General features: G+C 41.5%; 1 protein-coding gene across 1 annotated transcript in view; it reads right to left on the bottom strand.

Annotated features, from left to right (window-relative positions):
• Positions 1-1,410: 1,410 nt before the first annotated feature.
• Positions 1,411-14,453, bottom strand: part of cecr2 (CECR2 histone acetyl-lysine reader) — a 48,801-nt gene continuing 35,758 nt past the window's right edge. Inside the window, exons 10-19 of the mRNA XM_028450465.1 lie at positions 10,056-10,185; positions 9,927-9,964; positions 9,206-9,297; positions 8,945-9,071; positions 8,015-8,394; positions 7,764-7,904; positions 6,844-7,630; positions 4,223-6,185; positions 3,368-3,432; positions 1,411-3,239 (exon numbers count right to left, since the gene is read on the bottom strand). Coding sequence (XP_028306266.1) covers positions 3,381-3,432; positions 4,223-6,185; positions 6,844-7,630; positions 7,764-7,904; positions 8,015-8,394; positions 8,945-9,071; positions 9,206-9,297; positions 9,927-9,964; positions 10,056-10,185 — 3,710 coding nt within the window. The 3' untranslated portion in view covers positions 1,411-3,239; positions 3,368-3,380. The remainder of the gene's footprint in view (positions 3,240-3,367; positions 3,433-4,222; positions 6,186-6,843; positions 7,631-7,763; positions 7,905-8,014; positions 8,395-8,944; positions 9,072-9,205; positions 9,298-9,926; positions 9,965-10,055; positions 10,186-14,453) is intronic.

Raw genomic sequence — 14,453 nt, 5'->3', positions numbered from 1 at the left:
GCTGACTGCATATCTGTTTAACATTTGATTGGTTCTTCGGGGTGATTGGCAGGCCAGAATTTATCTTCCTTTTTTACTGATTGGTTAAACTTCTAAACCGGTAACAACTACTGTTTAGGGGGAAATTAATAGGAGCTAATAATTAACAATGGGAGGTCAGTAAGAAATGACGATACTAATACGATACGGTATTTTTTTAAAGGTTGGAAAAAAAAAGAGAAACCCCCTTACTAAAAATGCAGTAGAAAAAACAAATTTCTTTTATTTTACTTTAATTCTGTGAATTCGTACTTACTCGGTATGACCTTAACAGCTTAATAGGACTATTAAAAAAAGAACAATCATTCTTTATATTTATTATATATTACTATTCTACGCTTTCTGTTTTCACCAAGTCAAATGTAGTACTACTTGGTAATAAAACCTGATTCTAATAAGGAACTTCATACTAGCTTCTGGTAAATTCTGACAACATAGTAAAGTAGCCTTTTTTTGTATTTTGTAGTATTTGTAGACATTTTGCAGAAAGTAAATAGAAATTAATTTGTACAACAAATAATTTTCTTTTTAATGTAAAATGTATACTGCATAAATGTACTTAAGAGTAACTTTTTATCTGTTCATTGATAGACACTTTATAGCCATTTATTATTTATTGCTATCAGAAACCAACCATGCATCGATCACATGACCTTCCTTTTTATTAATTGAAAACTTATGTAATCTGTCTCATCTTCTCTACATACAGCTTTTTTCACCTTGAATAATACAAAATATTCAAATATTCTATTAAATATTAAATGCAAATAGCACCAATTGAAGATGTCAGTGAAGTGATGGCATGCATTTTGCATGTTTGAATTCTTAATTTGGTGTACTTTTCAGAAAGGCGATTGGTCTCTTTTTACCTTCTTTTATTACAGTTGCTCAATACAAGCACACAAAGAACAAATTACATATTTGTGAAGTTTTTTTTATTACTTTTTCAATTAAAAAAAAAAAAAAAAAAAAAACACATTAAGAAAAAAGAAAAGAAAACAAACACCGAATTATATTAACACAAGTCCAAAAAAATGTACAAAAAATCTTGAAAAAGCAAATAAATATGATTCACATTTAATCACACCTAAATGGTTTCTTGCTAGTGCAGAGAGAAGACAGCAGAGTTGAGGTGACTTTTAATCACCTGGTGCCGATCCTAAACATCGATACTCACATCTGCGCGACATAAGACGAGATCGCAGGCTCACAGATCTTTAACAGCAGCACTGTCCTTCATACCTGCAACAGCACAAATATAAACACACCAGCTGTTGTTCCATTAGCCTCGCTAACTATCGGTTACAACAAAATAATTCACCTAAGACAACAAAATAGTCTCACGGCTGCTACCGTTTCCTTCCATTCTTGAAAATTGACTTTAGTACCTTTAACTAAGGACATAAAATTCTGCCAAACTGTAGATGTTAATGACACATTCTAAAACTGAAGGCTGCCTGTGTATCCTTTAAAAACAATGGTTACATGTAAAACTGTAGTACACAGGAGACCAGTTTAATGACATGCTTAAGAAAAATGAAACAAGTCTGTTTTAGTCATATATTAAAAACAAGAAATTCAGTATGGTGAGAACAATTCAGCATCCGTCTTCAAACATCAGGTCTAGTGAAGTGAACTAGTCCTCACTACATTACTGAAAAACTTTATTTCGTAACATGTAACTATTTTCGTAAGGCTACTTTCCAACCTGAGAGACTGTTTTTGAAAGTGGTGCCACAATCATAAACTCTTCATAACACATTCATCCACAAATTGATTGCAGGACAACTGGGGAAGTGAAGGGATTTTTCGTCAATGCCACAGAAAGGCTTGATGAGGTAGTTTCTTTGTGTTTAGCTCGACTCTGCTGGCAGGGCCAAATCCCCCCAAAAAGACTGCACACTATTCATAGAACAACACACTGTCAAAATATGAAAATACAACTGTATAGAACGTGAAGGAATGCAAATGAGAACCAGTGAACATCCCTCACAACAGACTGACAGTGTGCTTAATGAGTAGAAGGGTAAAAACAACACATACTTAAACAAGTTCCTTGTTGTTCAGGTGGATTGATTTGACATCACATCAATCAGAGTTTCCACCCAATGTCATCCGTATAAGAAATAGTTTAAAAAAAAAAAAACCCGTATAAAGAAAGTTTACACCCTGAGGATACAGATAGTATTGACAAAGGACAAAGCGAGCATGCAAACAGTGGGTCTGTAAAACAGCTGAGGAGGCAAACTAGGAATGCAAATCCTTGCAAGCAAAACGTCAGGTGGATGTGTTCAATTACTCTGTGTGCAATGTCACACTTATAGGTTGAGTGTCTCTGGTAAAGGGCTGAGAATATAAAAGATAGTTTGTTTTAAAAAAAAAAAAGATTATTAGGCATGGACTAGATTGTGTCTATTCAAGGCAACGGTTTCAGAATATTTAGACTAAAAGTCTATATAGTGCATAATAGGGAATCGCGTACAGCCTGATAGAAAGTAAGAGCACCTGTCCTCGCCGAACCCTCTCTGTCAGTCAAAGACATTCTCCTAAACAAAGGCAGCTTTGAATGATGCATATACTTTGACTCCACGAGTAGAGAAACAGCGAGTGAGGATGGAAGCAAAACCGCAACTATTTAGAGTTCAGAGTTGATGCTGTTCAGTGTTTTTTTTACACATGCAGCTACTGTGCTGCACAATTTATCTACACATTCATTCATACATACATTCACAAAAGAAACCAAGGCAAATACAAAGAGGCATGCGAGTCCACCGAGTAAGAGTGGGAGACTCATAGTACCTCCTTTTTCTACACCTGAGTTTAAAGATGAAGGTTGGAATAAAAACTCAATGTTATTTGATTCCATTTGGTAACTTCTACACCACCATGCAGGCAATGATGACGAATTCATACAGGAGCTCTATGTCCCTTATGTTTTGAAGGTTGATTTAGTAGTCTGAAAAAAAAGTTCATCTTCAACAGATTTCACAAAGTCTAGGCAGAGCAGGTGAGGAGGTTGGTGTTCTTCGAGGATCAACCAACATTTCACATTTTAATCATCTGACTATCGATAGCAGCCCGGTTGGATTTTCAAGTCACTGAGCAAAGCTTGAGTACAGTGTAAAAAACAGTGTGTGCACTACAGCCACGTGTGGAGTTGGTGTTTCTTTGTCCAAATTATGTCCTAATCAATATTGCATCTGGAAGAAAGAGAGAGCGAGAGAAAGAGAGAGAGAGAGAAAAAGCTTATAACTAAAAAAAAAGATTTCTGAAATCAAATACAAATATCTGGAAAATATTGAATTTATGAATTGCTGTTTTTACATACATTAAACATGGCGTCACAGTCCCTGTTGACTGCCAGGCCCACTGTGAGCAGCCATCATCTGTTGTCTGAAAAAAAATAAAATAAAACAAGTAAGTTGTTAGTTTAGCTCAAGTACTAGTAGTGCTAGGATTTTCATGTGGTCAAAACCAGATACAACAAGAGCACTCAGGGGCGGATTCACTAAGATCTGAAATTTAGGGTGGTAAACCAGGTGCGTCCCTAAATCTTTTGGTGATGCAGTTTTCTCACCTGCAGCTTGCAGACTCATTTGTGTTCAAAAAGACTATATATGTCCCCTTTAATAGAATCTACAATCACATAAGGTCTGTCTTTGGTTGAAATGTTGTCAAAAGCTACCCCGCAAACAGACAGAAAAATATACGCTGGTTAAATTATTAGCTCTTTTGGAAGAGGTAATAATACCTAAAACAGCTCGATTGATGTACATATCTAAATCATATTTGTATGTTTGTATTATTTTTGTAAATATCTGAATCATATTGGTATATATCTGTTTATTTGTATTATTGTTATTATTAGTAGTAGTAGTATTGTCTATCCTACTTTATTTTCTATTACTGTCATGTGTGTGTTTCTGATCCCTATTTTTTATCAGTCTTTTACTTAATTATACACTTATTTATTGTTTATTGTTTCTTTTGTCTTTGTCAATGTTTTTATTCTTTTATTTGTGATTTTTTTCTGTGGCTGTAACAAAAGCAATTTTCCCCTGGGATTAATAAAGGAATTCTGATTCTGATTCTGAAAAACTATTTCTATAAATGACAGACATACTAGCAGAGCAAAGAGACAAAAATAACATAGCATTACAGTTTAAACCATGCTATACCTTACCCTGGGTGTAAGAAGCGATCAGGTCCTCCCTGCTGAAACATCATTCCCTGGAAGTGCCCCCCAAGGCGGGGGTGTCTGTACATGGCCATGCGACTCTGGCCTGGGGAGTAGGGCAGCTGCTGAGGCCGCTGTAGAGCTTCCATCAGATGAGGGTGAGGTCTTTGTGGCACAAAGCTGCCTGGGTCTGAAAATGGTCGGTTATGGTAAGGGTTCCCATTCCCACTCCTACGACTCTGTGACATCACATGCTGAAGGATGACACTGCCTTGCTGCATTCCTGGGTGCAAGACTCTGGGATCATACATGAAACCTGGTGCTATGTGTGCCACGGAGTTGGGAGGATGCTGGTGTTGAGGCGGCTGAGCGCTACGACGACGAGCGGCAGCATTATGGCTGTCCAGGTCCAGGATTTCTTTAGGGCTTTCTGGTTGCTCTGAGCTCCCAATGTGAGACTCTTTTGCTGGAGCACCAGCACCAACCTTCTCCCTGCTCTCAGCACACACTTCCTCTGTTCCTCCACTGTGGGCTACTCCCTCTGGCATGAGACCAGGGGACAACAGAGTCATTCCAGTAGAGCCTTCAGAGCCCAGCGGTGACACACTGCTTTCTTTTGACTGGCCGTTGGCCTTTGCACTGGTGGAAGGTAAATAAGCAGGGGATGACATGGACATGCGAGGCTGATAATTAGTCTGGTGCCACTCTTCTTGTGGGTACACTTGACTACTTCCTTGCATATGGGCCTGAGGCTGGGGGTGGGGGTAGTAGTTGTGCTGTGAGTACTGATGGGGTGGGTACAAACCGCTATTACCCTGAGGGTGCTGCTGGCCTGGCATGTGATAAGTGTATGGAGGTCCCCCTTGCTGGTGGTAGTTAGGGTGGGAAGGAGGATTGTGAAGGTTATTTATGCTTTGGCTGTTATACGAAGAATGGACAGATGGAGGAGCGGATCTACTCATGTTCATCTGGTTGTAGTGTGGATGAGAAGAATTCCCCATTCCATATGGACCAAGATCTCCATTAGCCTGGTCCTGAGAGTGAGAGGGAACAACCGGATTCTGATTATGTTGTGGTACTCTTTGAGTCGGCAAACCCTGGTTACTACCCACTAACTGATTTTGATGATGGTTCGGGCTAAAAGACTGTCGTTTATGCCCAGAAGGCATTGTTTTCTGTGGTGAAACAGCCATTTCCTTTGTGCCTGGCCTGCTTGTAGGCTCACTGGGTTTTTGATCACCACGGTCTGCTGTGCAGGGCTGAGCGGGAAGGAATGGTGTGGGGTGGCTGGGTGGCAGAGTGGTAGGAGGGGCCGGCTGAGTGGGCACAGGCTGGGTCCCTTGAATAGTAGTCTGTGGCATCTCGGGCATGGGGCTAATCTGCGTTGGACAATGTGGTGAAATGTTTAGTGGGGTTTGATGAGGAGAAAGTGTAGACGTGTGTCTGTGCATGTTCTGGAACACAGGCTGTGAAGATCTTTGAGAGAAGTGTGATGGAGAAGTCTTACTGGAGCGAGGTAACTCACAATTCTGGGTGGTCTGCAGCTGTTCATTTTGAGTGTGTTTTTGGGCAGCTTGGGACAACTGCCGAGAAGCTTCATTTGGTGATAGTGTTAGACTGTGAGGAGTTGCAGGACTTTGTTGTGGACCATTTGATGTCATCTTACGGGAGGTTGGTTGATTGGAATCTGTGGAGCTCCTGTCATTTGTCATAAGATGTGACGAAACAGTGGTGTTAAATTTTGTGGAAGAAAGATCTGTTTCATTCTTATGGCCTTCAATTGAGGCTTGTGTAGATCCTAAATTGTCTAAGATGGAAGTTTGGGGGCTCTGGGATTGACCAGCTGACCCACTGAAATATTCTGTGGAGCCTGGACTTGATGGCGGCTCTTGATGAACTGATGAAAGCTTGTTTTGTGCTAGAGTCTTATCAGAACTGTTGTTAGGACTTTTGCTTTCTGGTGTTGTACCTGTTCAATGAAACAAAAGGATAAAAGTTAACAATAAAAAAAAATAGTTCAAAAGACTGTATGATCAGGAGAGTAAAAACATAAAACAACATTGTTAAATGTTAAAGCTGCTGAACAGTAAAATACTTTATTAGATAAAATCATAGTGTATATATTCATAGATCAATGAATCGAACATCACTTATCATACTTCAAAAAGACAGTTGAAATTGCCAGTTGAAAATTTGTTTTTACTCCACCTTAAAAACTTAGTTTGTTGACACTTTCGCGCAATGCCATTGTGGGATGGAGTCCCGTAAACAGATGGATAGAAGTGTTTTTACATCATTCTTTCCGTGTTTCTTCACCAGACAAGGACAGTGATTCTCTTGACACCATATTTGTTCTAGTTTGTTCCCCATGATAACAGAATTTAGTAAAAACTCTTCTATGCACCTGTCTAAGTGACTCCACATCCTACAATGGAGTGGACAAAAATGTCAACAAACAGTGTTTATGGTGGAGATGAAAACAAACTTTCAAACAACAATGTCAATCTTTTTTGTTGAACAAATGATCTTTGATTTATTGATCAATAAGGCACACACTATGATTTTATCCAATAAATATTATCAACTAGACTAATGTTGATGAAACTGCAAGTGACGGTCAAGCCTACCTTTAGCGTGCAAGTGTGTCTGCTGTGAGGACTGGCAGTCTGGTCCTTTGTCTCTTGCAGGACGCAGCAGCTGAACCTCAGGGGCAGGGGGAGGCTGTTGTGAGGGGAGAGCTGGGATGCTGCCAATTCCTGATAGGGGCCCAGGCTGTTGGAAGTTGCCTCTGTGCGGATGAGGGTTGCCAGCGGGAGGTCCAGAGGAGGCTGACAGCTGCTGGAGGGCCAGCATCTCTGGGCTGTCTAGCATCGAGGCCAAGCGTGTCCTTCCAGAGGAGTCCGAGTTAGATACTGGGTGTCGAGAAGACGTGGATCCGAGGGTGCTGGTCACAGCAGACAATTGATACTGTGCATTGGAAGGATGGTGGGGATATCCAGCAGCTTCGGGCCATGGTTTATGCCCCACAGGAGGAGGAATTCCACCATAACTCAAGTTGTGCATGCTGGGATCCTGCATGCGTAAGCCATTTGTTCTCTCCTGGCCCTGCTGATTCAAACTAGTCCATAGAACCATGCTATGCGGCCTCAGGCTTTGGTAGTTGTGCTGTTGAGGTCCCTCTGGTGCTGAAAATCTGTTACCCATAGCATGCATGGTGTGGCTCTCTGGGCGCTGATGGGACGGATACATACTGGCTTCCGGGGGCGGTCCAGGCTGTAAGGCCATAGGACGTGGGCCCAGTGATGGACCGTGAGCTGGACCTAAGAATCTGTGCTGTTGGGCAAGATGCTGCTGGTTAGGATCAGGGTCCATTCGATACCTGTGGTCCATATGATGTCCTTCAACCATGTGTTGCTAAAGTGGAAGAGGAAAAAAAAAAAAAGACTATTTTAGCTCATAAGCTCACAAAGTTTACCACCTCACATACAATTAACAACATTTCAACAGTGGAAAAAAACGTGGAAAACTAAAAGAAGGTTCTGTATACCTGCATGTTTAAGTTGTGAGGCATGTGGTTCATGCTGGGGTCTCCGTGTCTGTGCATGTTGACTGGGTAAGTAAAACGGGGATCCATAGCCATCCTTGGGCCATATATATGTCGACCATGAGGACCAAGATGATGATGAATCTAGTTAAAAACATAGAAAGTTGACAGAGGTGATTCTCCCAAAAAAGCATTATTGGAATTTTGCAGAACAATAGATATGAAGTGAAATCAGGAGACTATTTTGTGACTACCTGTTGCCCTGGGTGGTACATTCCCCTTACATCTCCTTCACGATGTGGCTGCTGGGTTTGGGGCAAGCCTTGGGGATAAGAAGCGTTTGGAGCCCACTTTTGGGAAGGCCGGTGTCGAGCTTGTTTGCTGTCCTCTTCTTCAGAGGCCAGAGTTCCTTGGCTCCCCTGGGAAGACCTCTTGCGCTGAACGTGCTCTGTGGCCTTGATCAAACCTTCAGGCCCCAAACTTTTATTGCCACGATTGCGCTTCCTATCCTTGCGCTCCTTGTCTTCTTTGCTAATGTGGAACTCTTCATCAGTGTCGCCATCTTCTGATGGAAAGTGTTTAACGATTGCTCGGCTAAAACATCTTTCTAGGGATTCTGCCATGATGGTGTACTCTGGAACAGACAAATGTCAGAATTAGCAGCGATCATAATATAATTTTGTTTTGTGTCCAACACACTCCAAGATCAAATTTTCATAAAGAGGATATAATGCATGTAAGGAATATTTTTGAGTGTTAGCCAATCTGAGGAGTTCAGAAGCGCAAAAATCTGACCCCTACTTTTCACTCTGCTCCACCCGGGGTCTCCTTACCAATCTCCTCCCCCATCCCTTGGGAGAGTATTCAGTTGGACTGATGGCTCCAGACAGGGGACTCGGGGGCTGGAATGTTTCTCTGGCACTGCAGGGCTCAACTCCCATAGAGCAGTGGAGCACAACTCAATCACTCCCCATTAATCACTGTCAAGGCTGCCCCGGCCCCGGCCTCAGCCAAGCATGGAGTCAAGCCCCCTTTCTTTTCCCAGTATTCCCAATTCTCATCACATGCATCTAAACGCTACAATGTATATTTGCACTACAATGGAATTTGATACCTTTGTATGACATGGACTAAAATTACATTGGAATGTATTGTGATGTTTGAATTTGAAAACTTATTTTTACCGCTCTCTTCTCCGTTGTACTCCACACAATTTTCAAACATGAGCTTCACATCGGCGACAAACTCCTCCTTTGCAATGTAATCCCCATCAGTTAGCTTCTTCTCGATTGTGGACAGATCCATGGGTGTCTGAGGAAATTGGAGAAACAATAAATCTGAATGACTTTAAAAATAAAGCAACAAACCGACTGAACCATCGCCCTCACTCTCAATCATGAATCAAACGTCACAAAATCATTGCAGATATTGACAGTATTATATACCTGGATAATCTCGTGATAGTTTGGGGCATACGAGTCATCGACGGGCTCCAGGAAAGGCCAGGCATCTTTGTGGGATTTAAGGGCCTCAAGCACTGATAAAGAATAGATGAGATTAGAAAATACTTTGGTTATATCTCTATCTCTGTCTAAAACTAGAGGTGTAAAAAGTACTGATAAATCCTACTCAAGCAGAAGTACTGTTACTTGATTGAAATTGTACTCAAGTACAAGTAAGTCATACATAAAATGCTCAAGTACAAGAAAAAAGTAGCTCAAATAAATAGTACTCAAAGTAAAAGTTACTAGTTACTTTCACCCCCCACGTTTTTTTTCAACCCCGATGTTAATTTTTGGTAATGAATCTTGACATGGTTCCCTTGCATACAGTAAACATCTCATGTAAAAACTTTAAAAGGAAGAGGCCAAATCTTGCACAATTGGAACTTCATTTATTGTTGTCTGTCTAGTTTTACAATATCGATGATAATTTTAAAACAAAAACAACAACAAAATTACTCAGTAACGGTGGGGAGTAGAAATGTAACTAATTACTTCACTTCTTTTAAAACGCACTTGAGTACAATTAAAATTAGTGATTAAGAAATATACTCAAAAAAGTGCAAGTACCCATAAAACACAATAACGTGAGTACTTGTAATCCGTTACGTTCACCTCTGCGTATAAATGGCATGATTGAACATTTAGTTACATACTTGCATACCTTTGTATAGAGCAGTGTAGTCATCGTCGATTTCATAGCTAAAAATCATAATAAAATAAATATTTCAAATCAAACAAGCTTCGATCATATTAAGCAGAAAATTAAGCATACCATAAAAAAGCAACTTACAATTCTTTATTTCTCCGTGTTCTGTGAACAGGAGAAGAAGGCTCCAGATTCAAGAGTTCAGGTGGAAGGTCTTTCCCTTGTGATAGTAACCAGGCCTTCTCTTCGCGCATCTTCCGCCTTTTTGCTCGCTCTTAAAGAAAAAAATGAAGTGAGCACAGAGGTCAATTAGAAGTCTGAATAATGAAAAAGCCTGGAGTCTGTAGATCTTTTCGCTGCTTATTAGGGCACAGGAGTTACAGTTTGAATCCACTTGCTGCCCATTGAGTAAATGAAAGCCAGGCCTCAGTCATCAGCAGCAGCCTAGTAAAAGAGAGCGATTCATTGCCCATCCTTCCTTGGACCTCTCTGATCAAACGCAGCAGAACAGAGCTGAGAGAGATCATCTGTATCAACTGCTTTATCTTTCAACATGAAAGCTCCAAGGCCTGCCAGCCCCCCTGCTGTTTGGATTAAAGTTGTTTGAGGCAGGATTCCCCACATGCAATCCACAGAGTACGGGCCAGGTCCTGCTGTTCATCTATAATACATTAATGAGGCTCCTCTACTGAAGCACAATCAGCACTTCATTAACCCCTGACAGATGACATCAGAGGGTTGGGGTAGAAGAGAAGTGATCCTGTGATTAAAAGCCCGGATGAACATTCCCTCTCACAGTTGCTATGTACTATTCATAAATCACTAAGGCTTCAACTGCTGCTGTGCTACAGGCAGATCCCTCAGCCGTCAACAGTGAAAGCAGAGCAATTAAGAGGTGAACGTCCATGACTGCGGCGCCTTTCACAATGTGTTCAGCCCTTGGAAGAATTCTTCTACCTGCAGCAGACAGTTCACTTTGGAAGGTGTGACATTTTTGGAGCATCTTGAGATTTTTTACTTGACACAAAGCTTGATTCATATTTTGTTGCCTTTTAAGTATATTAGGACAGTGATTCTCAAACTGAAGTACCCCCTTTCTCTTACTTCTGAATCCAAGTACCCTCTTTGTCTGACTACATTTTGCTCAGAATACTATATAAAAAGAACAATTATAGAGCATAATAATATTTGGATTTCCTGACAAAAATGCAAGTGAGGATGCAGGTCCTCGCCCACGTTGCACTGCATTAGCATTAGCCTAGCAGTAGCGTTAGCTTAGCATTAACATTAACCTACCGATAGCATTAGCAATAATCTAGCAATAACATTAGTCTAGCATTAGCACTAACCTAGTAGCTGAATATTAGCAATAAGGTTTAAAAAGTTTGAAAAGTGTTGAAAAGTTTTAAGGAATTTGAAAAGGTTAGAAAAAGTTGAAAAAGCTTGAAAAAGTTTAAATGTGTTAAAATGTTAAATTGGGTTGAATGTCTTAGCTGAAAGTGAACTGACAGCTGAAAATTTTAAAGATTGAACAGCTGAAATCAGATGAAGAATGGCTTAACAGCTGAAATTCTAAGTTGAAGGTTTAAAATGTTTAAAAGTGAAATAAATAAATAAAAGTTAATATATAGCAGAATGTACAGAAAATATTTGAAGAGTTTGAAAGCTAAACTTGCCTAAATCGGTTGAAAATTGCGGGAGTAGTAAGAATAAGATGGAAGAATCTATCTATCTATCTAAAACCATAGCTCACGAGACACAAACACTTGCGTGCACACCAAACGCGACAATAGCGACTGCAGTCACTTCAATTGCCCGTGATGAGTCGCTTGAACATAGTGGGGCTTTTCACTCCATCACTTCATCGCTCCAGTGACGTGATGACCAGGGAACAGTGGTGTGTGTGTGTGTGCGTGTGTGTGTGTGTGTGTCTGCCGCTGACAGGGGGGAGAGAGAGGGTTGACCACTTCTTCTCAGGCCGTATCATAGACAGCACCACTTTTACGATTTAAATGACCAACTTATGGAGTTACTAAATGATGAGTTCATGCAGAATGTAGGCTTATTCAAGAAGTTAACTGCTTTCATTTTGCCTCTGTAAATTCAAGAGGTCCTGGCTGCAGACCTCCGCTGCAGCCGTCTCACTGTAGCGGGTGGGGGGGGGGGGTGCTGACTCAGCTCTACAGACAGTGATGGCCGGGGGAGTTGTCGCTTGAAGTCGCTTAAAAAGTTCACATTTTTCAACATTGATCGACTAGCTCGCGCTTGACTAGTCGCTCAAATCACGCAAGTCACGTCGCTTGAGGGGAGATAACTTGAGTTTGCGTCAATTATATTGATTTGAATGTAATCTAGTCGCTTCAGTCACGTTCGGTTGCTTAGTGCGCATGCGCACCAAGCAAAAACTAGATGGGGATGAGCACGTACGACGGCCTTCGTCATCAGAATGATTGACAATTAGGAGAACCATCAGTCTAGATGATCCACCCAGAATTGGAAGCCAAAATAACATCCTCCACAATACCTTTAAAACAACAAGAGCAAATACAGTGATGAAAACAAAGAAATATAAATCAGAAAAAAAGAACATCAGTTTAAAAAAGAAGGCAGGAAACAGGCATGCATGAGTAGATGATGAAATGTGAATGATGGAATGAATGAGTGATAACATTTTAAAGAACCTCATTATGTAAATGCAAAGTGGAAATAAACACCATTTAGTTAACCTGGCAATAGCCAGATTGATGTGTAGCCCTCCCTCTAACTCTAGTTCTCCACATCAATCTGGGTCTGTGTCTGGCGAATCCTTTCGGAACCAGGGAGGGACATGAACAGAATGCTTGAAGCTGATTGGGCGAAGCGCCTGTCCACCATGATTGGTTTTAGCCAATCACACAGTAAACAAATGATGATGTCGTCATCGCCATGTGCCGAAGAGACGCTGCTACAACAAGAAGTCTCTGTGGGTGAAAACTTTCTTTTGGGATCGTAATGTAATGTCGTTGAGTGACTTTTGCCATTTTTGCAACACGGAATATGCGAGTAAGGGTACGTAAACCATCCTCCTGCGTCAACATCTTTTGATTTTGATTGGGAGCTATGCTATTAGCGGCAGCCCAGCTTGTTCCTCTCCCCACAACTGCGCATGCGCCAGTTTTGCTTCAGCACTTCTGCCTTCGTCACACCTGGATATCCCGCCCTAAACCACAACACTGCCCCATGATTGGTTCGAACCGTTTCAGTTCGGATTCCAAAGGCAAAAATGGCAACAGCACGAGATGGATTCTGGTGTTTGTGGCAATGTTAGTATTTAGTGCCTCCTGAAAAGATTTATTTCTATAGTTTTTTTTATAATTTCCGGTCATCTCCCGCCTTGTGTGTGGATAATGGCACGTTCACACCAAATGCGTCGAAAGCGTCAACAGCATCAGGTTTACATAAACAATATATGGTAAACGTGCTTCTAGGGAGCGTCAGAGGTCCCGCTGCGTGTCCCGCACCTCCTGTGTGGTGCGTTTTGAAGCTTTTCATGCGGGGGATGCTGCGCGTTTTGAGATTTCAAGCATTTGACTTGCGTCTGGCGCCTCCAACGCTAGAGTTGGGATTGTAGAACTTTTGCGGCATATCGCAGTGCAACGCGTCGACCACTCAGTAGCCTTCCCCAACTGTGACGTATTCAGAAAAATTAGCTAAAAAAACACTAACCGGAAGCAGAGACAGATGGACGGGCGCTCTTCTGCTGGAATAGAGCGTCTGTAGTTGGTGTCCTGTAGGAGATGCGAGCGCTGATGCGGGTCAGCAGGTCGTCAAACTGGGCACGGGAGAGACGGAAGTAACTCTGAAAGCGACTCATCTGAGAGTAGCTCTGGTGAACCCAGAAACGGCGCCAAGGCGCAAATAAAGTCAAGCCACTCTCTCGATAATGTAGAGCCAATGAGTTGGAGGAGGCGTGTTCAGCAAGGAACTCCAAACTTTATTCTCCATTCACCCACACTTCTCTATAGCCCTCCAACATCACAGTGAACACACTGAGTCACACCAAAATACATCCGACCGGAAACACCGCCTTCTCAACACAATGTTCCCCACCACATCACAGTCACTGGGTGAATTATTTACGTAACTGATCGCCACAATATCATCCATTGTATGAGTATAGAGAAGTCCCTCCCCTCGACGCACTCCCTTCCCAATGTGTTTGGACGTGCGTCCCGAGCATCTTCGACGCTGGTGACAAGCATACTGATTCAATGAGCACAAGCATCCAACTACAGGCGTGAGGCACGATTTTGACGTCCGAAACGTGTTCGGTGTAAAAGTACCATAAGACTGAGCCTCGTATTTTCTGTTCAGAATCAGAATTGAGATCATTTCCATCAACATTATTATGATTATCATTTTTAACTAAAAATAGATATTATAAAACCTCATGTTTTTAATACTTTAATTTGTTAATTATCCAATCTCGCTCTCTTAAGCACCCCCTGTAGTGCCATCGCGTACCCCTAGGGGTACATGTATTCACATTAGACAAACACTGTA

Source organism: Gouania willdenowi, chromosome 6 (genome assembly GCF_900634775.1).
Source record: "Gouania willdenowi chromosome 6, fGouWil2.1, whole genome shotgun sequence".
NCBI classification, from domain to species: Eukaryota; Metazoa; Chordata; class Actinopteri; order Blenniiformes; family Gobiesocidae; genus Gouania; species Gouania willdenowi.
The sequence above is the reverse complement of the archived record's forward strand: the minus strand, read 5'-3'. Positions and strand labels throughout refer to the sequence as shown.